Below are 27,559 nucleotides of genomic sequence, written 5' to 3'. Positions count from 1 at the left end.
TTAACCAAAACAAAGCTAATCAAACTAAATCAAACAGACAAAATTAGGCCTAACTAATACAAAACCAAGTCATGATTAAACACAGCAAGTGTCACTTCATACCACGTCACACTTAAGTGAACATTCCAAAAAGTGACAAACTAAATACAACACACGGAAGGAGTGTCTCTGAATACACAAAGTTACATTAACAACGAAGAGACACAGTACACAAAATAGCAGCCTACACACACGAGTGTTCCCTGGACACACACAGAGTCATTAATGACACAAAGGGACACAAATACAAATACAAAATGGCGTACTGGTCACACCGAGACCAGCTGCCTACCTAAACAAGAGTACAAATAGGCGTACTGGTCACACCGAGACCAGCTGCCTACCTAAACAAGAGTACAAATAGGCGTACTGGTCACACAGAGACCAGCAGCCCCGAATGAGCCACAGTGGAGTCCTTTTATAGGCGTGGCTGACACAGGTGGCTTTGACGAGCTCCCCGCAGGTGTTGAGCTGCTCCCCCAATCAGGCGGCCAGGACCCCAATGCGCTCCACCAATCGCAGTTCAGGACCACAGCAGCAATATGTACATGGAGACAACAGGTTTAGGCCACACTGACAAAAATATACCACAAGGAGGGAACTAGGAGGCCTGGGGCCGTAACAGCCGACCTAACCAGTGCCAGTGTGAAAACGACCTTAAACTGTGGGGTTTGATGTAACTACGGAGGGTCATGCCCTTGGCCCTTTATAGAAATTCTCCGACCATCGTAGGACATAGTCACCGTAACACAGATGTCTTGCCCAAGGATACAGTGTTCAGTTTAGCTAAAAGGGAATCAACATTTTTTGATGCAATCTATGTTCTTCTACCAAACACGACTTCCTCCATTTGTCTGGGCTTGAAACCGAACCATATTGTTGTTCCTAATTGACTCTGTGCGTAACTTCAAATCATAACAGCGCCGCCCAAGAAGTGACTTCCTGTTTCGATCCAGCACACCAACATAAAAGCACCCTCTTATTCATTCGTTCAGCTTTCTTTCTGCTTAACATGTGTGTATTTAATTATATTCTTGTAATGTTGCAAGTACCTGCTCAGCTCATCAATGAGACGAGCTGTGTGCTTTTATTTTGGCATGCTGGATCGAAACAGGAAGTCACTTCTTGGGCAGCGTTGTTATGATTTGAAGTTATGCACAGTCAATTGGGAATTGACAGAGGCCTGCAACCTGCCGAGAAATGTGTTACGACTCACTTTTGGGTTCTCCTTAAGTGTCTAAAATGTCTATGTGTATGAATACGTTCATTTGAGGTGCCAACAAAACATTCTTTTGGCGCTTACTAGCTGTACAGTTCTCTCACATTGTTTTTTTTACTACAATTTGTAGTCCTTCCACACTGTTGGACTTGCATGTCTGCAGTTCCTCTGCATTTGACCCACCCCCCAATGCCGCTAGGGCAACCTGTAGGAGCACTGAGAAGAACCCACAGGGAGAACATAAAACTCCACAGAGAAATCCCCACACAGACCAGGAAGTGTGGCAAAAAGATCAATTGACTACTGTTTCTTTTGTCTTACAGTATATGACCACTTTCCCACATTCTAAGTTCAACCCAAAAAAAATCACTTTCCATGTTTTTGTTTTTGTCTCACCCTACTAATAATCATTCAATGTCCACTGTGCTGCATCATATCCATGCGCATAGCTGTTCAAACTTAATTCTCTGCGGGCGAGTGAGTTGTTGCCTCTATGGCAGAAGAGGCGGAGTGCTGCCGAATCTGTCCACACATTAAACAGGTGAACAAACAGGGAGAGATTCGTAGACAGTTGGCACATGCTGCTTCCCATACTAAGCAGAGCCATGAAAATCCACTGTATTTACTCTGCACTCGCACACAGCCTCTTAATGTCTGCCAGCACGGTGCACTTTAAACAGCCCCTTTGGTCAATACTGGGAAATGATCTCTATTAATAAAAGATATCCCTCATTGGAAACAATTTTATGGACTTCTGCGGGGGCCACGGAGCAAAAGCAAGTAATAAAGTGGGAGTTGTGCATAGACAAGTAAACCAAAGCAAACAATACTAATTCACATGTACAGTTTTTTTTTGTTTCGGCCTGAAATATTCTCATTGCATATGCAGGAGACACATGAAAGCGTGAGCGGGTGGTGGTGGGGGGGGGGAGCGGAAAAGCAGTGTGCCGATGGCTAATCAATATTCAAGGAAAGGTCTGATACTCTGCCAAGCGTGAATATATACGGCTTGTTTTGACAGTGTCGAGTGGAACATTTCTATCAACACAAGTGGTGACAATGAAATATGACCACTCTACGCTTCTGTCAACTGAGCAGATAATGTGCAATGGCAAAATTTCTCAACAACATAGCCTTGTAAGGATTTTCTACAGTAAATACTTTCACTGTAGAAACCTAACTGGCCAAAGCTTACTTGTTTTGGAGTAATATTTGATTAGCATTTTAGCCAAACAAATACAATACTAAGAATAAACCTCATAGACAACGCACTTTTGACGAATGAAGAACAGAAACACGAGTCAAGCACATTGCCTTATAGTGCACTTGTGGGTTGAGAGCTGTGGTACTTGACCTTGCTCCACATGTAATCTTTTGAGACCACATCACTGTGCTTGACCTGTCTGTACATTTCCACCTTGTCTTACAGAAGCCGAGGTCAGATAAACTCAAGTGAGGCACGCTGCTGCTCTCCCCTGCTTCGACCTGAAAACGAATGCATTAGCTCTAAGTGTTATGTGCAATAACTGGAGCTTTTGAGACCAGGCAAACACCGTAATAGTGGAATCATTAGGTAGTCCTTGGCTGCTATCTGCTATTCTACAGTCAATAGAATGCATTAAGTGCAAACATTAAAAAAAATCTCAATGCCCTGATGTGCATTACCTGTCGTCAACAGCTTTGGAGGGCGGCATTTGCTTGAAAGTATAAAAAAGACTGACTAGGAAGAAGAAATTAATGTTGCTATATCTTTGAGCCGACTTACAAACCTCTAATGCAACTGTATTTGTTCAGAAACAGCTCAAGGTTTCAAAGATTGCATTATTATGTTTTTTTTTTTCCATTTACCAATTTTTGAAAAGACCATTGACAAAAGTGGGTTGTCTGGAAACATTCTCCTCATTATAGACATAGTGACATTTGGAAGGAAGTTTTTATATTGAACTACAACAATGTCATCTATTTGAACCCAGATGGCAGCCAGACAACTAGGAACTTGGACTTCATAGATGAGTTGTGACATGTTTCAGTAATGGCAGCCACGACACAGACACAACACACTGTCTAAAATATACAGTGGGAAATTTGTTTACATACACTTCATAAAAAGACACATTTGTATTTTTTTGTTCTCACTATCTGACGTGAAACACGAATTAGCTTTTATTTTTTTTTAGGTCAATTAGAGTTTTTAATACATTGTTACAGTTTACATACATTTCATTAATGTTTGGTAGAATTGCCTTTAAACTGTATATTTTGGATTTCCTTCCACAAGCTTCTCGCAATAGTTGGCAGGATTTTTGAACTGGTTTAACTGAGCCACATTTAGGGGCCACCTTGTGTGCCTATACCTTTTCAGCTCTGCCCAGACATTTTCTACTGGATTGAGATCAGGACTTTGTGATGACCACTTCAAAACATTGATTGTTTTCCTTAAGCCACTTTGTAACCAGTATTGGCAGTTTGCTTTGGGAATTGTCCATTCAGACGACCCATCAGCGCCCAAGCTTTAACTTCCTGGCTGATGTCTTGAGATGTTGCTCCAATATTTCCACATAATGTTCTTTCTTCATGATGTCATCTATTTTGTGCACCAGTCCGTCTCGCAGGAAAACAGCCCCGCAGCATGATGCTGCCACCCCCGTATTTCACAGTTGGAATGGTTTTCTCAGGCTCGCCAGATTCCCCCTTTTTCCTCCAAACATGACCATGGTCATTCATTATGGCCAAAACGTTTTTTGTTTTTTTTGTCAGACCACAGGATTTGTCTCCAAAAATGAAAGTCTTTAAGGGATTAAGAGCTTCTTCCTGGCAGAGTTCCCTCTCAGCCCATGTCGGTACAGTACATTTGTTCTTGGGTTGATATTCACATTTCAGACACGGCAAATTCATCTCTGGGACACAGAACCCGCCTTCTTTCTGATCTGTATGATGACTGGTCATTTCCATCATTGTTTTAACCAATGAACCTGAACCTTCAAGTGTCTTAAAATTGCACCCAGGGATGATACAGACTTGTGCTTCCAAGGACAGGACATTGTCGTCTGGGCTTTCCCAAATTGTTTAAAACTTCTGACTTTGTTAAAAGTGTAAGTGTGTAAAAAATTCTGTCTCTCATTCTTCTGGCATTTGATGAATATAAATATATTTTTTAAAAATTCTAATTGACCTAAAAAATAAATAAAAGTTACTCCTGGTGTCATGTCTGACAATAAAAAGAAATGCAAATGTATTTTAAAAGTGTATGTAAACATATTGTTCTCGCTGTATAAACCATAAACACTCTCACCTGTCATGTCTAATTAAAAAACTATAAAAGGAAATGCATATGAACTCAATTACCCAGGACCAACAATGGCACATCAATTAAAATGTAGGAACAAAATATAATGAATAAGATAGATAGATAGAACCTTATAGTTTGATGGCGACAGGCAAGAATGAACGACAGATGAGCCAAAAAGCGTGTTTACAAGCTACATTTAAGCGTGATCCAGTATCCTTTAACATTATGTGTGTTTCGCATTTGGTTATTGTGAAGAACATTGGCATTTACATAGTCTCATTTTTAGAGCATTTTGCTTGAGCACTCTGCAGTCAGAACAGATAACTGACCTCTGTTACCTGCATCAACCTTATTTTTGTGTTTTTCAATAATGCCAAAGCACAGCCTAATGCTTTATGTGATCTTCAGTCATGGGCATGCCCTAATAATATATCCAGGGTGGTATTTAGTTCAGTAAATGCAGCTCAATTGAAACTGCTCTGTTGTGTTCCTTCTTTGTCCTCTTAGGTTTGGGCCAGTAACTTTGTGCCAAATGAGCCGGCTCTGTCTGACCGCTGCCAGAGGGACTACTACCAAAAACATGGAGCACCACTGCTGTTGCACTACGCTGAACAGGAGGCACAAAGGAAGGTATGGCGACGTGTTAAGTTGCGTGTGTTCTGGGATTTTTGGGGCCCTCAAGTCATTAAGTTTAAAGTATCGGTTGCAACTATTCCTAAAATTGATAATAATTCAATAAGTAATGAAGATTTATATGATTGAGCCAAATTTGTTAATAATTAAATATACCAAGTATGCACAGATTGCAAATAGATTCACAAGCAGAAAGAGACTAGGAAAAGTATTACGTTATACTAGTTACATTTTTCAAAACACTTTGTTTTGACTGAGAAAATTAAACAGTTGCACAAAGTTTAACTAACTTTGTGTCCCTCATGTTTATTCACCCTCACAGTGTCTCTCTCTCTTTCTCTCTATCTTCATCCAACTCACATCCTCAGTCTGTCGTTCAGTTAGCCAAGCGTGTGATTGGACAGGCAAGGTGCATTAGCATAAGGCTCCTGCATCCATCTCCAGCAAGAACATTAGGCAACGTAACTGTGTGTAACATGAGAAAATCAGCTTTTTGTCACTTGAAAGGACTCCCCTTCTGACGTGGAGAAAATATAATTTATGTGCAAGTTAAGCTGATGCATGTAGCTCACATTGACAAGTTTGGTAGTCTATTAAATGCACAACACTACTTGCATGTGTTCTCCCTCAGTGGCTGCAGTCACCGTGGACGACAGGGGCTAATACAGTGCACAGCATATTAAGCGTGTTGGTAAATGTCTTATTAGTAAGCAGACCTGGGGTCGGAGCCGTGAAGAAACTTTGGAAAGGCGAATTAAAGTTGACAGAAGCCGGAGTGTTTTATTTTGCCTCACTTCCACTTACAGTGACAAGACTTGCTTATGAAGAGTTATACTTAATATGCATAATCTCATACCTTATTCATAGATGGCGTTTAAGCAGCCTTTTACTGTGTGTCCTTTTTTGCACTTCTTTTTGAGTGCAATTTATATTGTGTATTGAAGATTTTAACCTTATTTATGACCCTGCCCTACTTCTGTTTCCCAGATGAATCCCCCATTTTACATATCAGATTAGTGGTTGCCTACTTACCTAAGTTATTGGACTTATTTTCTTTTCTTCTTTTTCGATGGCAGCAGTGGCATGCTGGGTAAACAGGGAATTTTTGACATTTCTCGTGGACTGCAGCACTTTTGGGTTGAAGAATATATAAATCAACAGACTCACAGCTGGCATAGGCTTTAACTGGGCTGCTGTTTATCATCATCAATCAGGAAGAACTTTTCCTTGGGCATCAGCATGCCATTGTACTGCAGAGTCACAGTACAAGCCAGGTCCAGAAAGCTAAATGTTGACTTCATCTGCATGGCTGTCAGGAAGCGTGCTGCCCCCATTGCATATCAAGTGTTAACTTAAGTTTTTTTGTAGAGTACAAATGGCACTGAAGCGGATTGAATTGATGTACCAAATCAGCTTTGTGTTATTCTATTGTTTTGAAGTCACTTCTTGTGTTTTCCGTGTCCAACCTTATGGTGGAATTAAGAGGGAGTCATTAATCACAGGACTGTATTTAAAGGGACTATAGGGAGTTTAAAAATGTTAAAATTATGTATTTTTCTCCCCCTACATGTTCCAGCCATGTCCTAATGTGTAGAATGAGCTCAGACCTGTTCACCACAACTGCCTCTAAAATCCTGCACTGTCACTCAAAAAGGTGTCACTTCGGGTCCGAATTAATTATTTATTAATATAGAAGGTGCAGTTACAAATTTGGCCTGAGGTGGCAGTAGGGAGTATAACATGGCTAACTAGTATCTAGCCCATTTAAAGGAATAGGCCACCGTTTTTATATACTAAAATATGTTCTTACCTCACTTTAGTCGAGTTAATATATCCCCGTCTGGTCTTTGTCCGTGCGCTCTGTCACGCAAACGGAGCACATACGCAGCCTCTCCCACATGTCACATAGCTCCGAAAAAGCTCACGATAGAAGCTACCAAGCTCTTCCACGTGTTCCCTATTTAAATAAAGTTACGTGAAGTGTTTTCATGCGAAGTATATTTACACAGAAATGTAACATGTCGATTTTATAAGCAAATAAAGAGGGGGACTATATTGTGAGGCGTAATGATACGAGGAGTAAAACGTCCGCGCAGTAACTCCTAAAGGTTATTGACGGAAGTGAGCGGGGGAAGTCTTTAGGAGTTACTGCGCGGGACATGTGGGAGAGGCTGCGTATGTGCTCCGTTTGCCTGGCAGAGCGCACGGACAAAGACCAGACGGGGATATATTAACACGTCTAAAGTGAGATAAGAACATATCTTAGTATGTAAAAACGGTGGCCTATTCCTTTAATGCATAAGCATTTAGTTGTATAATGTCCATTATCCATATCCATCCTTATTGTACCAGCATAAATTTCACCAGCACTTGCATGTCTTTAGTGATATGGAGAAATACATTTCTTAAAATAATTCTTACCACTTTGTCCAGTCACCACAAAACTCATGATTGAACTTTTCAGGTATAGAGAAAACTCCTCTTGAATTTCGCTGATTCCTTTGAGTGCCCAAATTCATTTATCCCTCTTCAGGAATGCACGGAGAGGCAGAATGAACCTGATTTGGCGCCCTTGATTCATTCAGGGACAGGGCTGATGCCTCGTCTGAACGAAGCGTGCTCTTATGAGGATAGCATTTTAGCTTTGGCAGGATAGAGAGCCACTCCAATCTCCTTCACACAAGCTCATGGGGCTTGACCTTTATAAAATCAGAAGCATTTCCTATTTCACCTTAAAGAGCTTGCCATTCCGCACCACCGTTTCTTATTTCGGGCCCGCCTCTCTGACCCGAGGTTAGGACCGTAAATTGGCACGACGCACTTTGAATTAGGACTTTGGCTCCCAGGTGACACCACTGACTTTGAAACAAAAACTTTCCAAAACTAATTGATTAGAACTCTGTGGGATTTTGGAGTGTGTGGGTTTACAACACTGTAGACTTCCTCTCTTTCTTTCTCCTTCATGTGCACCCTATTCTTTTGTTTTCAATTTTCGTCTTACCCGCGGCTCCCAATCTCTATTGTTGGGGCTTCCTTAATCCAGTTAGACAGAGCAGCGGCGAACTTGGGAACAAGAGGATGAGCGAGGTTATAAGAAGAGACTTTGGTGTGAAGACAATGGCTGGTAGATGGGACTCATTTAGAAGTTATCCAACAGAAATGAGCCCAATGAGAAAAGAACTGTGGACAGGGCATTAAAACAGTATTAAATTAATTTTGTTGGCTTCACTACATTGCCCAACTTTAAGTACTCATGTGAAGTCAGATAAAAAAGCCCAGCTCAATGCAATGAATTAGTTACATCTTCCTTTTTTATTGATGTTCTATCATGAACAATAAGAAATCAGCAATGTTATTTTTTTTTAAACTTTTTTACATCATTAATATCATAATTTATTTCTAACTTAAATCTTATCCAACAAGTGATCTTTGGTGGTCTTGATGAATTCATATGAACATTTGCATTAGAGAATGTCCGTGTGTTTTGACCACTCAAGCATGAGTGAACGTTGAATCTGACTTCAGCTCCTACTATGCTCCTCCTGAATAAGCTCCTCCCACAGCCCCTACATAACCAGGAAGCACCGTGATCAAGATGTGTTTGAGCTAATAAATGTAAAAAGCATAACACCCTCTCTTAAAAAATGAATGCCACTTTAAAATGTGCTGATTTTTAGTTTGTCTTTGTTTACTTAGCGTGTCGGGGCCCAAAGGGGCAGTCTGCTCTTTGCTAATGAAATACCAAGGTCAGGTCATGTTTGTTCCCACTCATCAGCTTGTTAAATCTCAGCCCTAAACATGTGCTGCATTTAAAACACCTGCTCATAATTACTGTTGAACACTCACTATCAGTTCATAAATAATTTAAACAATCAGATCACATTGTTACAAGCACTCTGTACTGTAAACACTGTAACTGGGGCGACAGTAGCTCAGAAGGAAGAGACGACTCACTGATAGATTAGTTCCATCCCAGCTACAGCATATTGTTGTGTCCTTGACAGTGACACTTGTCCATGCCTTGGCTGCAGAGTCCACGTACGCTGGTGTGTCAATGTGACTGGCTGAGTGTTAAGCGCTTTGAGTCCTCAATGACAGAATAACAACACAATATAAATGTGATCTTTTGACGTCTAATTGAGCGTAACTTAAGCCCACACACAGAAAAGTCCAATTCAATGTGTGAAAAGTTGGCCATGAGAAGAAAAGAGTGCTGTCTCATAGTTGGCTTTAGGGTGACCATCAGTGATGCTGGTTTTAATAATAACAATAATGCATTGGTGTAAATAGCGTTTTTCTGGACACTCAAGCTTTACATTGCATTATTCATTCATCATCATACATGGTGGTGGTGAGCTACTATTGTGAGACACTGCAGGTAACATGGAAAAATGTTTTTAAAGACATCAATTACAAACTTTTGCTGTAAACAAAAATAACATTTACTACATTTTAGTCAGTTTCACATTATTTTTACATTCATGCATAAAAAAGGCATTATTTGTGGAGTAATTAAAATTAATAATAATAAAAAATATATGTCAAATATGAATTTCCCACTTGTTTGGAGGGTTTCCAACTCCTCTGAAAAATCTTTTAAAAGGAAAAAATAGCTTGACTATTTGTTTCCTTTGGGTTCAGGAATGTTACAGTGGTTTTGTCATTTGTAAGAAAGACAAATAAACTTTATTGTTTTCTTAAATAGCCTAATATAAACTAGATTCCTTTAAAGGGGGGGTATTATGCAAAATCGACTTGTTCAAGCTTTACATCATGTTATTATGTCATTCCCTCATTAAAACCATGCCTGAAGTGTTGCCTTGGCACATTCACCTATTTTGGAGTAATCTGTAAAAACTCTGATGGCAGCCATCTTAGGGAAAGGCTTGCCTGAGTCCTCCTAGGAACGCCCCCACCTCCTGGAGACGCCTCCGACCTTTCGTCACCAGCCGAGTAACCAACCACTGCTCCTCAACAGAACCCCCTCCCCGCAGTGTCTAGCCCTAAGATGTAAACAGAGTCATCATGGAGGATTAGCTTCATGTGTTGTGAACCGGAGCCACAGCAGCTCTGAGACTTTTACAAAGACACACATCAGTGTTTCTGTTACCGAAACACCCAGGATGAAAACTGGTGACAAGAACACTTATTTCAGTGACTGGTTCTGCGCTGGGAATGTCTTAGGGCCTTGATGATGCACAGAGCCTCCGGAGAAAGCTAATGCTAAGCTAAACCTCGAGTCATCACGTGAAAACGAGAAATGTGCACAAATGAAGTCAATAAAAAACACCACACACATAAAGAACCGTTTAACAATGATCACACAAGGAGCCTGGCTTGTTGATTTGGAAGTTTATTGCTCACATTTCATCTACAATGGGTCATAGCCGAGTGGCTTTCTCCCGGAGCTAACAAGCTAGCCACGACAAGCTAACGGGAAAATTCACTGAATACAAGCAGCATATTACTGCCATGCTTGTAGCAGCCTTTATGATGATCACACATTGAGCCGGGCTTGTTGATTTTGTAGTTTATTGCTCACATTTCATCTACAGTGAGTCGTAGCCGAGTGGTTTTCTTCCGGAGCTAAGGCACTATTAGCCGCGACAAGCTAACAACCTTCACCTTCACAACATTCATTGAAAACAGGCAGCATATAATGCACAAATAACGTCAATAAAGCAGCAACTACTTGAAGCAGCCTTTACGATGATCACACAATGAGCCTGGCTTTACACATTTGTGGTTTATTGCAGACTTTTCATCAACAATGAGCTGTAGTCGATTATAACAAGCTAACGGGTAACCTCGAAAAACCACTGTCCACCTGCACAGATAATGTCCGTCTTTTGAATCGTATGGGCTCCTGCAGATCCTGGTGTCGTCCATGGGGGTATAGTTAGAGATCCATAGGGCATGGCAGTTGCAAAGAGATAGCCTCCAAACAGCAGTTATTTTTCAGGCAAGAGCCCCTTCCAAGCGTCCGGTGTGGAAGGTTCATCTCCAAATCATATCCTGTGTGGCCATTGTTCACAAAGTGATAAACAGTGGCTCCTTTCCAACAATAAAAATTAAAATGCACCGATCGTAGTTTCAGGTCTGCATTTACAGACCAACAGAAGGTTTCGTCATCATTGTAGTGTGCTATAGACTGGTGCTATGTGGCTGAAAAAAAGCATAATACCCCCTCTTTAATGAATATTCACAATATGATCTATAATGTGGCCCACATATATTAAGGAGCTGCATTTATCCTCAATAACCTGATGTTGCGACTTTAAATTAATCTATTGCTGACTGTTGTGAGAAAATGAAAGGATGACCAAAGGAAAACTGTCTTGAGCAGTGAGACACTTCTCTGAGCATAAAAGATTCTGAAACCGGTCAAATCATCACGTTTATGTCCATGTCCATGATCAGCTGTTGATCAGCTGCAGCGCGGCTCGGTGCGCACTGAGGAGGGGGCTCGCAGGAGGAGGTTCATGGTGATCCATGGGCTCAAAGCCAAACAGATTGTGGGAAATATAGCTGGTGGAGTTCGCACAAGTCTCCTGTGATGCATCCTCGGTAAAATGGACAGAGCAGGCTCTCATCTGGGGATCTACAGCAAACTTGCTGAGAAGCGGACTTTGAATTGGAGCAGGACTTGGGTGATGACGGGTTGTGACGGGTGATGATGCTTCACAAGTCCACGAGCACATAAGTCCACAGATTGAGAAACGGCCAGTGAACCCTGCACTGCCCCCCCTTGCCTCCCTTCACATGGCTTTCCCCTCTCACCCACGCCCCTCACTCCCCCTGCACACGCTGATAAACTAAAATCTGGTGTGCAACACACATTTATGTATGCGTATGATATGTAGCAGAGTAACAATTTTGATATTTGTATTAATTTGCTAAACTGCAACTTTCCTGCAAGTCAGTGTTTTTTATTTATTTATTGGTTTATTTGGTCGGGACAGTGCATGATAATGAACAAACATGGGTCTCATTTTGGCATTTATTTAGAAGCACTTCCATTTAGAACTAAGTTTACAGTGCAGAGCTTTTATTTGCCGGAACCCTTGAATGCCTCACAGCCTCCAGACGCTTGTAACCATAAGAATGAAAATGATATGACAGCTCCCTGTAGATATTGGATTATTAAATAAACAGGATTTCACAAGCATTTCAGCTGAGATGTTTGTCAGTTCACGACCTTTTGTAAACTTCTGTCATAATGTTAAACTCTTGATTGTGTTAGCGTGTTAACTGCTGCGCTTCTGCTGCTTCAGACATAACCCTACATGTGCACGTGTTTGGTGCGGGGGCAGGTGAGGGGTGAGTTGAGGGGGAGAGGTGTGGAGCTTGTTTCTGCTTCTGCGAGAAAAAGTGAGCTTGCCGTTTCAAAGGTGCGTATGTTGTGATACAATTGTGGGAATGCAACAATTCCAGGGAGGCAGCTTGGTTCTGGACCCATAGCAGATTTTCAGCAAAGTTCATGATCAGAAGTTTCCAGTTAGTAGATTAATACATTTTCGGATGTTTAAAATATTGAAACTAGAGATATTGCCAGCACTGTGGACCGCCATTAACGTTGACTTTTTGCTGCAGGAGCGCATAGTGGTGGAGAGCTCTTATTGGCTGGCGGTGGTCCCGTACTGGGCGACTTGGCCTTATCAGACACTGCTGTTGCCGCGGCGACACGTCCTGAGACTGACAGCTCTGACTGTGGAGGAGAGACGGGGTGAGTGACTTGTACAACCATGAGACAATTAGGACCAGTTTAGGCTCAGCGGCGGAGTCGTATTACGAGCTCATGTCTTATCCTAAAGTGTCCGTGTTACTTTTTTGGACACTTCTATCATCACTTATTACCGTTGGCAGTTTATACTTATCATGCTGAATTTTATTGTAGATAATTAAGAAGCAAAACTTTAAAACAGCTCAGTTCATCCATGAGTGTGTTCTAGACGTATTTAATTAATTATGAAATGCAAGCTCATAAAAAAATGTATGTCTCAGTGCATTTCATCATGCTAATATATGATTTACTATGATTATGATTATGTATTGCTACAGCTGATTGGTGGGTCAGTGTGACAGGCAAGCCCACCCCCCCTATTTAAACTGTGCTTTTGCTGTTTTTGTTTGCCAGATTTGGCTGCCATCATGAAGCGACTCCTGACCAAATATGATAATCTGTTTGAGGTCTCCTTCCCGTACTCCATGGGCTGGCACGGTAAGACTTCCAAACTCGAGAAGTGGGAGGCTTTTAGGTGATAAAGTTATTCTCCGGCGAATTACTCGTTAAAGCTCTTGACAGATGGTAGCTGGGAGTAAAGTTATTTGTTTGTTTGCTCCGTCTCCCAAACAACAACAAGGGAAGATGATGGTTCTGCCAGACAGTTGAAGAATACGTGATAGGATTTAGTTTATCACATGTAGACATTTGTTAATTATGTAGGAGCTAAAATGCACCTCACCTCCTTGACTACAGGTGGTGCTATGGGCCAGATGCAATGATACTTTCTTTGCATATAATGTTGATTATTAGTGGAGTGGCACTATTTAGCTGTCATTTGATTTTTCCACTTCAGTTTGAAATGATTAGGGTTCTGTTGTAAAGAAATTGCCTGTGGGGCCAATTCTTCGCACAATTTTTGGAGGATTTTGTGTAGATGCGCTTTGGGAAACATAAATTTCACCAGGCGAGCTGTATAACACCGTTTTGCCTCTACATTCTGGTGGTGTGTTCTCACATGGTAGTACTGTCTTCTAAACAGTGTTTCAATTCTCTATGTACAGTGGCTTGCAAAAGTATCCGCCCCCTTTAATTTTTCGACATTTTTCCACGCTATGGACCATAAACATAAATGTATTTAATTGACATTTTTTGTGAAAGACACACACTAAGTGACACAATCGTGAAGTGAAATGAAATGTTTGCATAATTTTGAAAAGTGTGACTGAAAAGTGTGATGTGCAAAAGTCTAATAGTAAGTATAGTATTATAGTATTTGCCTTCAGAAGTAGCCTGATGATTTCTGAATGGTCACATGTTGACCCAATGACTAAATAGAGTCTACCTGTGTGTAATCTAATGTCAGTTCAAATACAGCTGCTCTGTGATGGTCTCAGGTCTGCTAAGAGACTATTGTGGAGCAGACAGCATCATGAAGTCCAAGAACACACCAGACAGGTCCGGGATGAAGTTATGGAGTATAAAGTAAAGTAAAGTAAAGTATAAAGCTGGGTTAGGTTATAAAAAGATTTACAAAGCTTTGAACATCTCTCAAAGTACAGTTAAATCCACCATCCAGGAATGAAAAGAGTATGACATCACTGCAAACCTACCAAGACCCGGCCGTCCTCCTAAACTTACTGACCGAACAAGGACAGACCTGACCACAGCTGTGACCAAGAAGCCTTGATGATGACCCTGGATGAACTGCAGAGAGCTACAGCTCAGGTGGGGGAAACTGTACAAAAATGCTACTCTGCCATTGAAGGACCAGGCCGCCATTTTACATACTGAGATATGTTCTTATCTAGGTTTAGACGTGCCCTCAGTCACGCAATACGACCAAAGATGTTGTTAGCATTTGGCCTCTCCCACTATAATCCTATAGCTCCAAACAGGGTGAAATTAGAAGCTCTTCCACGGGCACGCACAAAGACCAGACAGGTACGCATCAACTCGTCTAAGTAAGAACATATCACAGTATGGAAAAACGGTGGCCTGTTCCTTTAAGGCTAGATCTGCTCCTCAATAGTCTCTTAACAGACCTCTGAGACCATCACAGAGCAGCTGTATTTGAACTGGCTTTAGATTACACACAGTAGACTCTATTTATTAGGTCAACATGTGATCATTCAGAAATTAACAGGAAACTTCTGAAGGCAATTGTTTGCACTAAAACGAAAGAGGGGCCGGTACTTTTGCACATCCCACTTTTCCATAACTTTTCAACTTTTTCTAAGTCATGGATACATTTCATTTCACTTCACGATTGTGTGTCACTTAGTGTGTGTCTTTCACATAAAATTTCAATGAAATATATTTATGTCTATGATCCATAGTGTGGTAAAATCTCAGAAAGGTTAAAGGAGGGCGGATACTTTTGCAAGCCACTGTATGTTCGAATCTGTGAGTATTCCTTCAAACAGTTTGATTTTGGACTGTAGGAAAACAGCCACATGTTACTCCGTAGAGCTACCCACAAAAATCGCCCTGATGAAGACATAGCTGTCGAAACGCGTTGGTGTTTTTTAATCTTTTTGTCCATGCCACAATAAAGGATTTTTAATTTTCGCAACCACGGAGTGCCTCCATACCTCTTTGACTGCTTTTGACACTCACAGCCAGTCTTTCTTCTGTTTTCATGCACGATCGGCTCCTTGGAAGAGCACCCGTGAGTTCTCTACAACTTGTTACACCTATGGGACCCAAAGCAGCGCTCATTTTCTATTTTCACTCCGTAGAGCTCGTTTCCCCTCGTGGGCCTCAGTCACCCGTCTCGTGTATGACCTGGGGTTGATCTTAATCCCAGTGATGATGCATCATTTATGCGACTATATTGTTCTACGTCAGTAATCTGGCTGTCGAGGGCGGCAATTTCCTTGTCTTTCTCATCAAGCTCTAACCCGCAACCAGTGCTAGGATTTATTTCTGTTGTATCTTCACAGTGTTCATTTGTTCAATGAGTAAGTCGAGTCTTTTTAGAGTCCCTTTGGCAAACGGAAACACTAACGTGTCCATTGAGAAAAAAACAACAACAATGGCTGTTAAAGATTGTCAGACTGCAAATCCGAGTGCTCAATTTGAAAGTAAAAGTTAATTGGCTGCACAATCACATGTTTTCTATTATTTTATGTTCATAGTGATCAACCACTGCTTCCCTCTGTCAATTCAGGATTCAGATTTACCCATGTGGATACTAATGTATACCTCAAGCCAACTTTTTTTACTATAAATAATTTGCCTCTATGCGCTTACTAAAGAACTTATTGTTCTGTTTTTAATAGCTGTTGAGTAATGCAGGCTGCCTAGATGATGAAAGGCACTTACAACATGCTCATTCTCATTTGAAGTGGCACAAAGACAGAAATCGTTGGCTCTGATTTACATGATTGAAAGGCCTTAAGTGCACAAAGGACTGCAATTTCAACAAGCTCTCTCCAGGAACCACATAGGGAATTTATATACGGTTAGGTTAGATTGTACTGTACCAGGCCTGGGCTTATCAGTGCATGCTAGAGACCAGGAAATATATGACTTTATTTGGAAGTCCCCTTTCAGAAAACACAATGCAATGCAATTAAAACAGGCTAACGCCAGACTAAAATCACAAGTGATATTTAGTCTGGGGACCACCAATTCATTTTCTCGTAGGAGCGGTGTCACACGTCACACGAGGCCATAGCCAATCGTATCATCGTTTCCGATGCCGTATGACGTACCCGCTGTAAACCTTCAAGCTAAATTATTTAGAACACGGCCTAAAGCTTGATCGAAAAATAGCATCGCGTCTGCTGCTGTCATGTATGATCCGTAAATACTTTTCGTAAAAACGTTTTTTTAAAGCCATAAATAAACTACAAGCTTACGTATATCAAATAGCTCGTCATCATCTTGCCGTCCCTCCTCGTTCTGAGATTGGTTCCCAAATCCATGCAAAAATTCAGTTCAAAATGATTCGAGCGCACACAGCAGTCTGGCGTTAGCCAGGTTAGTGAAGTATAAGGACAAAACTCCAATCCTCTCTTGGGTGAAATCCACCCAAGACACATTTTACATGAGGGGCTTTTTAATTTTTAGTTAGTCAATCATAATTAAAGTTACACAGGTGAAAATATTTAACAACAGACAGATTTAAGTACTCTTGAGGAACACTCTGAAGAGCACAATACTGACACACTGTGCTGCTGTCACAGTGGTTTCAACAGCTCTTATAGACTTCTCCCAAGGAGGATAAAGTCACAGAATGATGTTCTCTGATTGGACGGAGTGGATCAATGACAAACACAGCACTTATTAACTAAATCTAATTCTTTTACCACAAAACAGGTACAGCCATAAAATGTGCATACAGTGCGTCACTCAAACCAGGCCATAAAATGAAGCAATACTATTGAATGTTCTTTACATCAAAGCATTTTTGTTGCATGAAAGTAGCTGCCAGGTACAAAAGATTGGAGACCCATGTTTTAGAAAGTCTGAAAAACTGCAGTTATTTATTTGTTTGGGACAGCACATGTTACTGAACATACGTGGGGCTCATGCCTGTAAAAACACTATGCCGGATTGTTTGCCGGATAATTTCCATCCATTGTCCTCCACTCACACTCTCAAACACACTTCACTCATCCTGATCATGTTTTTAGTGGTAGGGGAAACCCGGACAGACTCAGGGAGAACGTTGCAAACTCCACACAGAGAGGCTCCACAATCTGGCCGGGAATCATCAGCACCGTCTTGCTGTGAGAATCCATTTCCTTTGGATCTTATGTCAAAAACCTACCCTGTACTCATCAGTAGCAGTTAATATTACAGGAGCTGAATCTCCATTTTCACTATAAATTTCAAATCTCCTCACATTGTGCCAGTTCCACAATTGTCTGAGCGTCATTTTAGTTCAGTAGATCTATAGTGGAGTTTATGAAGTTGAATTGAAGTCTGTAAAATGTACATCCGTTTAGTTTTTTTAGGAGCATTAATTATTCACACTCTGAACTTCAGGAGAGTTTTGGGTTCTTTTGCGTGGCGTGCTTCAAACACCAAAGTTTTCCCGCCGTCTGTGTTTTCGGTGTCACTGAGTGCAGCCAAACTGGGTCTGCTCCTCTGTTCTGATCCTCTGTGATTGTGCCAGGCTTTATTCTCTTCGCAAAACACCACCTCTCACAAAATGAAATACAGCAAGGAAAAGAACAAAATGTTAACACGCAACAGTTTGTTCTAGCGCTTATTGATGGCATTGGAGACAAGTAGAGCAACCTTTCAAGCAGCTTAAATTGAATTTGCCCGAAGTTTCTTCAAAATAAATGTACATGAAGTCGTGTTTAATTTATGCATCTTTGAGCTCTCCTTCTCATTAGCCCCGCCTCCTGATGTCATTGTCTTTAGTTATTTCAGTACATCTGCTATTATCTTGACGTTAAACAGTTTTACTCCCTCAGCAGAGGATTAATTAATTCAGAAATGGCCAGCATAATTCAGACACTAAAAACTCCCAAAAGTTCAAGATCATTTTGTTTCGAGGACAGCTGTTTCCTTTCCATCAGCTTCAGGATGATGTTTGTCCAGACAGCGAGGAAACTGGCACTCTGCCGTGTCCGGTGGGTGAGTTGAGGTGAGCGGGTGCAATCATGGACGACTGATAGGTGACACACAGTGGTGGGTGTCACATTTGGCTAGGTTTTCACAAAGCAGACCGGTCTAGTGGTTGTTGATTTGTACCGAGTAAATGTGTCCCTGCTTACCACTTGCCTCCTTGACAATACATCCAAATAAGTATTTCTCTTGTGGGGACATTTTAATAATCCAGGAAAGAAAATTTGCTTGTAAACGTTAACGGGGAAAAGTTAGCGTCGCATATTCCAGCAGCTCTGAGCGTGTTTGCTTTCTTGAGTGTGCGGCGTGAGAGCGGGCGGCTGTCTCACTTTTGATTCCGGCAGATTGTTGTTTGCCAGAGGATCCAAACAAACAGGCAGGAGCATCTCCACGGGTCGTCCAGAGTGAGTGGAGCGCCCTCATCAAAAAGACAGAGTACTGCAAAACTTGACCTAAAGATCTTAGCCATGTTTTAGTCACAAAAGAGTCATTGTTATTATTAATGACATAAAAAAGAGGTGCGTCAACGTTATGATAGCGCTATAGTTTTCGTTCACAAACAATTGTTAAACCTACTACACTGTGCCTACTTCGGTTAGAAGCTTCACAGCTAGAAGGTCCAGGGTTCGATCCTTGGACGGGGCCTTTCTGTGTGGAGTCCCCAGGCGCGGCACTGCTTTTGCCCACTGCTCCTTACGGGGTCGCCCCAGCGGCATCGAAGGATTGGTCAAATGCAGAGGACAAGGGACCCTTAACCTTACAGGAGCCAAGCGGTTGACAAACTCCTGCTATTGACTCCCGTGGCTCTGCCTCGCTAGTGTCTTGTTCAGCTATACGGAACATTTTAGTCATGATTCTCATGCTGCAATGTCTCATGTGCTATCCCAGTGCAGTGGCAAAACAAAACCACTCACGGCTGAAATCTCAAGACTCTGCAAAGAGCAACTAAGCGCTTCCTGTAGCACTTAAAGGGGCTAGATGCAAGTTAGTCATTTTATACTCACTACTGCCACCTCAGGTCTTACGCGTAACTTCTATATTAAGCTCATGCATGACGGCACTTTGGACCCAAATTAACACCTTTTTGAGCGACAGTGCAGGATTTTAGAGGCAGTTGTGGTGAACAGGTCTGGGCTCATTCTACACATTAGGACATGGCTGGAACATGTAGGGGGATGAAAATACATAGTTTTATAATTTTTAAACTCCGTATAGTCCCTTTAAAAAGTTAACATGTAAATGTTTTTTGTGACAATGTCCAGCAACGACAGCTTATGTAACTCTTGGCAAATGACAAGACGGATGATAAATTGGTATTAGCATTCGTGTCTATTGGAGGATATCTGGGGAATGTCTGGTAGCAACGGTTGCTATCTATTATAGAAAACGCTATCTCAATGGCCGCCGCCTGGGCGCCGCCATGTTTATTTCCCATACCGACTTTGAAGCTAAGCAGGGACGGGCCTGGTTAGGACTGGGATGGGAGACCGTTTGGGAACACCAGGAAGCCTGGCGACAGTAGTGAGTTTGTGCGTGGTTGGTGGTGGGGGCTGATGTGCGCATAATTGTTCAGCAACTTTGAGCGTCTGGAAAAGCGCTATATCCGCGGCCGGCCCCCACGTGATGGTCCCACCAGCCGCGGCCATTGACCACGGGTCCATATGGACCGCGGTGCTGTTGTCCGAGGACAACCCGCCGTCACAACAACACCAGTGCACGACATCTGACTGCCGTGCGTGTGCGCGCATCCAAACAGGGCGGTGTGTATGTGCGTGTGTGCGCGCGCGTGTGTGCGTGTGCGCGTGTATGTGTGCGCGTGTATGTGTGCGCGCGCGCATCCAAACAGGGCGATGTGTGTCATCGTCACTCACCGCTAACCTGCAGACGCTCCACACAGGTACAGTTACATCCTCCAAAACACATCTGCGCGTCTTTGTTTAAAGAGGGGGTATTATGCTTTTTTCAGCCACATAGCACCAGTCTATAGCACACTACAATGATGACGAAACCTTCTGTTGGTCTGTAAATGCAGTAAATTAGAATAACTGCCTTGTATAAAATTGCTCTTTCAAAATGGCGGTAGCAAAAGCCTTGAAATAGGCCTCTGTCTCTTTAAGAACCTCTGACCCTTTCCGACACGCCCCCTCCACACGCTGTCTGTGGCATCACAACACTTTCTCCACAGTATTGAAACTACGATCGGTGCATTTTATTTTTTATTGTTGGAAAGGACCTACTGTTTATCACTTTGGGAACAATGGCCACACAGGATATTATTTGAAGACGAACCTTCCACACCGGACGCTTGGAAGGGGCTCTTGCCTGAAAAATAACTGCTGTTTGGAGGCTATCTCTTTGCTACTGCCATGCCCTATGGATCTCTAACTATAACCCCATGGACGACACCAGGATCTGCAGGAGCCCATACGATTCAAAGACGGACATTATCTGTGCAGGTGGACAATGGTTTTTCGAGGTTACCCGTTAGCTTGTTATAATCGACTACAGCTCATTGTTGATGAAAAGTCTGCAATAAACCACACATGTGTAAAGCCAGGCTCATTGTGTGATCATCGTAAAGGCTGCTTCAAGTAGTTGCCTGCTTTATTGACGTTATTTGTGCATAATATGCTGCCTGTTTTCAATGAATGTTGTGAAGGTGAAGGTTGTTAGCTTGTCGCGGCTAATAGTGCCTTAGCTCCGGGAGAAAACCACTCGGCTACGACTCACTGTAGATGAAATGTGAGCAATAAACTACGAAATCAACAAGCCAGGCTCCGTGTGTGATCATCATAAAGGCTGCTTCAAGCAGTTGCCTGTTTTAGTGGCGTTTATAGTGCATAATATACTGCTTGTATTCAATGAATTTTCCCGTTAGCTTGTCGCGGCTAGCTTGTTAGCTCCGGGAGAAAGCCACTCGGCTATGACCCATTGTAGATGAAATGTGAGCAATAAACTTCCAAATCAACAAGCCTGGCTCCGTGTGTGATCATTGTTAAACGGTTCTTTATGTGTGTGGTGGTTTTATTGACTTTATATGTGCATATTTCTCGTTTCCACGTGATGACTCGAGGTTTAGCTTAGCATTAGCTTTCTCCGGAGGCTCTGTGCATCATCAAGGCCCTAAGACATTCCCAGCTCAGAACCAGCCGCTGAAATAAGCGTTCTTGTCACCGGTTTTAATCCTGGGTGTTTCGGTAACAGAAACACTGATGGGTGTCTTTGCAAAAGTTTCAGAACTGCTGTAACTCCGGTTCACAACACATGAAGCTAATCCTCCATGATGACTCTGTTTACATCTTAGGGCTAGACACTGCGGGGAGGGGGTTCTGCTGAGGGGCAGTGGTTGGTTACTCGGCTGGTGACGAAAGCTCGGAGGCGTATCCTGGAGGTTCGAGGCGTTCCCTGAAGGAATCAGGCGTTTTATCCCTAAAATGGCTGCCATCAGAGTTTTTACAGACTACTCGAAAATACGTGAATGTGCTAAGGCAACACTTCAGGCATGTTTTTAATAAGGGAATGACATCATAACATGATGTAAAGCTTGAAAAAGTCGATTTTGCATAATACCCCCCCTTTAAGTCTCTCCTGCAGTGACCGAGGCTGTGGTTCATTATAGATCCAGGCAGTATTCCGTCTCTAAAGCTTTGTCTCCGAAAAACAGTACACGCAAAACATTGCCCAAAAGCCTCTAATCACACGCGCTGCTCCGACTGATTTCTCCTCCGTGTGAGTAAAAGCGAAAATGAAACTACAACTTAACGAGCGCATGGCCTGCACTGCGTAGTTTTTTTCTTTTTTTTTTGCTGCTGTACCATTTGTTTTCTATTTTGCTTTCACGTATTGTGAGCCCAGAGGTGCATTTTATTCTAAAGCAGCTTTGAAAGCATTGCCAATTTTATTGTAAGGTTATAAATACTGTCTAACAACGATCATTAGGCTATTTCAGTTCAACACCAACTTATTACTTTTTTGATTGTACACTACCGTGATGCACCAAACCACTGGTCCTGCACCGTGAACCAAACCGTTACAGCTGCACCCCTAATATTTATCCATAATTATTATTATCACACACTCCAATTGCAGATTGTTTGAAATTATTTTTTGCATTCATTATTTTAAACATTTGTAGTGGCCATAGTTTTTGGAATGGGTTGGGAACCACTGGTCTACAGCTGAACTGTGTGACGGGTTGGACATTTCTTTGTAATCACTCATAATCTCAGAATATCAAATGTGGAGACTAGCGAGGCCCGGCCGAAGGCCGGGTCTCAGCTAGTGAGGCATGATTGGACAATGACCGTTTTGAGGTGCGGTTTTGTGAAAGATCAATTCTGTGCATTATTCCCTCCAACTATGTATACAGGTGCTCGTCATAGACGTAAAGAGACATTTACTTCTGTTATTCAACTTAAAATGTGAAACTAATATATGACATAGACTCATTACATGCAAAGTGACACATGTCAAGCCTTTGATTGTTATAATTTTGATGATATTGGCTTATATTTTAAAAATATTCAAATTTTCTGAGATTTTTAATGTTGCAGTTTTTACAAGCTGTAAAACAAATATCTGGACGGACTATACATCACCTTTTGTCAACCTTTTTTCCAGTTTCAAAACATATCCGGCTGTGAAACCTAACAACACCCACGAAAGCAACATCTATTGAAAAAGAATGAATACAAGATGCCGTTTATATTTATTTATTGGTTTGTTTTTAGAGGACATTACCTATAAATAAACTTCCCCAACACCTAAAAGAATGATTGAAGTCGTGTTTTGGCATCCACACGCTGGACCTAACTGCATTTTTGTAGCCACACTCTGTGTACATCCCAAATTAGACTTTCTCTGAAGATGTCATTAAAGACTTCGAACTCAAAAAAGTTGGCACACCTTACACTGGCTCGCCATCTGTGCAGCTCATGTGTTGTTGAAAAACGGTTTAGCGTGGAAGTTGGGAGATTGACAAACACAAGGGAAATCAGCAATTAGATACAACTACTTTGAAACTAAAAGAGAAAGAAAATATGCAGTCTATTTAGGTGGAATGATGAGGCTCAAGGAAGACAACCGAGAGTAGGTGAGGACAGGCACGATGTGCAACACATGTGAAAAAAGATTGTCCTAAGATGTTATTTGCTCAAAGTCTCCAAGTATAACTGTCGGTCAAACACAGCATCAACAACAAAGGTTATTGTCTAATAAAGGAGAGCAGTTTGAAGCCTGTGCTCTGTCCTCACTTTTATTGAAATATGCTTCTTTTATAAAAAAAAAAGAAAAAAAAAGTCTTCATTTGCTATTTGTTGTCATTTACTTGCATTCTGTTTCCTAAAAGCCTTTCCAAAAGTTACTCAAAGCCTGTGTTTTTTGCAGTCGTATGGGCTATACTATGCACAGTGCCCCCACGTGGTTTCCGGCAGGACAATTAGATCAGCACGGTCCTTCCTCTCCCCTGTCTTTTACAGTCACGATTAGCATGACAGCGAATAAAATTTAAGACTGGAGCAGGTAAAAAACATTGTCACTAAATGTGAATCAAAAGAATGATTAAACTGTGTCTGCTTAAAGGTCCTATATCATGCAAAATCGACTTTTTGGAGCTTTTAGCCATGTTGTTATGCTATTTCCTTATCAAAAACACCCCAAGAGTGGTTTGTGGCTTCATTCACGCAGCTCTCAGTAATCGTCCTGAATCCTGCTCTCTGAGCAGCTGCTCCTCCCTCTCCTGGTGAACGACTGACCTGTTCAGTTGTGTCGTCACAGCGGAACAGAAGTGCTCGGCATCTGTAATGTAATGCCTTACAGCCTGATTTAATTTGTAAAATAGCTTTTTCATTGTTTCTGTTGTAAGAGAGAAACAAAGAGAAAAAAAATAATAAAAAAAAAAATAAAAAAAATAAAAAAGGATGTGCCCGAAGTGCTTCCAGGTCAGCTGTGGCCAAAACAAACACATCCCCTGAGCGTCTGAGTGTCATGTTTGCGCTGCAGCTGTGAAGATGGAGCTCGTTGTCACCTACTCTGGACACACCTGTTCTTTATTCTTACCTAACGATAATGTCACTGACGGAGAAAAAGAAGCGCGTTTGGCTACGAGGACGGGAGTTTATTCAACCTTTTTCAAGGAGAGGCCACTCGTCTAGCTGTTTTTTTTCTCCGGGATTCTGCGACTATCACCAAAATAGTGTTTTTCTGTGACTGTCTCTGATGGAAGTTTGGTGAACCTGCGCCAGAATCAAAGTGGATTAACTTTTATAACCAACGCGAGTCCCACAATGTAAACAGCGATGGAGTAGAGGGTGAGTCAATCCAAGCGCGTGTTAGCTTGTGTGTTAGCATATTAGCATGGGTGTTGGTCATTTATGAAGCTGTGTTGCAGATGTCAACTCCGTATAACTGCGTCGTGAAGCAATTTCACTTATTGCTGTTTATTTATATTACAAGGTAAAGTTGTATGTGCGAGAGGGGGCGGAGTTAACGGAATCGAAGCGTTGTGTCTTCCGGGTTCGAAAAATACCTCCAGAAAACACTTATATTTATCACAAAAATGAGTGCTTCATAGTGGTAGAGGTACAATATATCATATAAATGCCTATACTTAACTTTGGAATGGCTAAAATTGCATGATATAGATCCTTTAAACTAATACCAACCAAACAATTACATGTTGTCATATCTTTAATGGCCATAACATGTAAACATTCACAGGACAGGGATGAAAAAGTAAGTGAACCCAGGAATCTCGCTGAACTGCAGCAGTTTTGTAAAGAGGAATGGTCCATGATTCATCCTGATTGTTGTAGGCTACAGAAAAACAGTTATTGCTGCAAAAGAAGGATCTGCCAGATATTTAATACAGGGGATCACTTACTTAATCCATGCATGTTGTGAATGTCTCAGGTTTTTCTGCAAAATATCTTTATAAACTGGTGAATGTATCTTTCCATCAGTGATAGCAAGTTGTTCAGGCACTGAGGCAACAAGATAAGATAAGATAAGATAAGATAAACCTTTATTAATCTCACAAAGGAGAAATTCACTTGTTACAGTCGGCGTTACTTCACAGTCTTATTGTACAGTCTGACAGCAGTGGGGATGAAGGCTTTGCGGTAGCGCTCCGTCCTGCACTGAGGGTGTCTCAGCCTGCCACTGAGAGAGCTGCACAGCTCTTCTACAGTCCCGTGCAGTGGGTGGGAGGTGTTGTCCATGATGGAGGTGAGCTTGGCTAACACCCTCCTGTCCCTCACCTCCTCCACAGAGTCCAGGGGGCAGCCCAGGACGGAGCTGGCCCTCCTGACCAGCTTGTTCAGTCTGTTCTTGTCCCGCTCTGTGCTGCCCGGGGCCCAGCACATGGCAGCGTAGTGGAGAGCAGAGGCCACCACAGAGTCATAAAAAGTCCTGAGCAGAGGCCTGCTCACTCCGAACGACCTCAGTCTCCTCAGAAGGTGGAGGCGACTTTGGCCCTTCTTGTACAGGGCGTTGGTGTTGTGGGACCAGTCCAGTTTATTGTTGAGGTGAACACCCAGGTACTTGAAACTGTCCACCTCCTCAATGTCCTCCCCCTGGATGTTCAGCGGTGTGTGCGGTAGTGGCTTCCTCGTGAAGTCGATCACCATCTCCTTCGTCTTACTGATGTTCAAGCACAGGTGGTTGCGCTCACACCAGTCCACAAAGTCTATGATGACTGACCGGTACTCCAGGTCGTTCCCCTTAGACACAGAGCCCACGATGGCGGAGTCGTCGGAGAACTTCTGGAGATGACAACTGTCCGTGTTGTATGTGAAGTCCGATGTATAGATGGTGAAGAGAAACGGTGAGAGGACGGTGCCCTGAGGGGCCCCAGTGCTGCAGACGACCACCTCAGACTCACAGCTGCGCAGCCGCACATACTGTGGTCGGTCCGTGAGGTAGTCGATGGTCCATGCGGTGAGATGTTCATCCACTCCCGCGTCCTCCAGCTTCCCCCGCAGCAGCGCCGGCCTGATGGTGTTGAAGGCACTGGAGAAGTCAAAGAACATGACCCTCACAGCGTTCCCGGCGTGCTCCAGGTGCGTGAGCGCCCGCTCCGACAGGTAGATGACAGCGTCCTCCACTCCGATGTTGGGTCTGTAAGCAAACTGCAGCGGGTCAAGGGTGGGGCTTACCACAGAGCGGAGGTGGGTGAGGATGAGCCGCTCCATCGTCTTCATCATGTGGGAGGTCAGGGCGACTGGTCTGTAGTGGGCCGGTTCCCTGGCGTGCGCTGTTTTAGGAACTGGAATCAGACAGGAGGTCTTCCACAGGACGGGGACCTTCTCCAGGCTGAGGCTCAGGTTGTAGATGCGGCAGAGGACCTCGGAGAGCTGGTCTGCGCAGGTCCTCAGCAGCCTGGGACTGATGCCATCTGGTCCTGCAGCTTTCCCCCGCTTCAGTCGCCTCAGCTCCCTCCTCACCTGGTCCGGTGTGATGGAGAGGGGGGAGTGAGGGGGGGACCGGTGTGGGGGTGGACTGCCGGGGGTGGGGCAGGTGCTAGAGGAAGTCCGTATGGTGGGGGCAGGAGACGTGGGTGCAGGGGTGCTGGAGGCAGGTGAAGGTGGTCGGGGGAGGGGGGCAGTGTCCACTGTGCTGGAGACGCGTGAAGAGGAGGGAGTGGGGGGAGAATCAAACCGGTTGAAATGTTCGTTGAATTCATCCGCCCCACACCATGATTCTCTCTGCTCCATGCTTCACAGTGGGGATTGGGTTTTGATGTTCCTGTGCTGTTCCATTTGTCCTCCACATATGACGTGTGTTCCTCCCAAACTATTCAACTTTGGTCCAACACTCCACTGAATATGTTGCCAGTAGTGCTGTGGAGCTCTTTCACAAACCACAGTTTAATAGTTTGGGCGGAACGCACAACGTCATATGTGGAGGAAAAATATGATGCCTAGCCCAGTGTTGTCACATGGGTCATAGCAATTTTTAGAAAAAAAAAAGGAACCTGCCTTTAAAGCAGTCCTTGGGAGGCTACATAGGTGTTTCCAACGTATCTTTGGAGCCAGGGAGTGGTGTTACAGCAATGTCAGCACCCCGCCAA

At 42.8% G+C, this 27,559-nt stretch overlaps 1 protein-coding gene across 1 annotated transcript in view; it reads left to right on the top strand.

Annotated features, from left to right (window-relative positions):
* Positions 1-27,559, top strand: part of galt (galactose-1-phosphate uridylyltransferase) — a 40,284-nt gene that overhangs the window by 9,806 nt on the left and 2,919 nt on the right. The window contains exons 7-9 of the mRNA XM_079582626.1: positions 5,055-5,177; positions 12,774-12,906; positions 13,318-13,401. Of these exons, the coding sequence (XP_079438752.1) occupies positions 5,055-5,177; positions 12,774-12,906; positions 13,318-13,401 (340 nt within the window). The remainder of the gene's footprint in view (positions 1-5,054; positions 5,178-12,773; positions 12,907-13,317; positions 13,402-27,559) is intronic.

The sequence above is a fragment of the Gobius niger genome (assembly GCF_951799975.1).
Source record: "Gobius niger genome assembly, chromosome: 2".
Lineage (NCBI taxonomy): Eukaryota > Metazoa > Chordata > Actinopteri > Gobiiformes > Gobiidae > Gobius > Gobius niger.
This window is presented reverse-complemented; position numbering and strand designations above follow the sequence as displayed.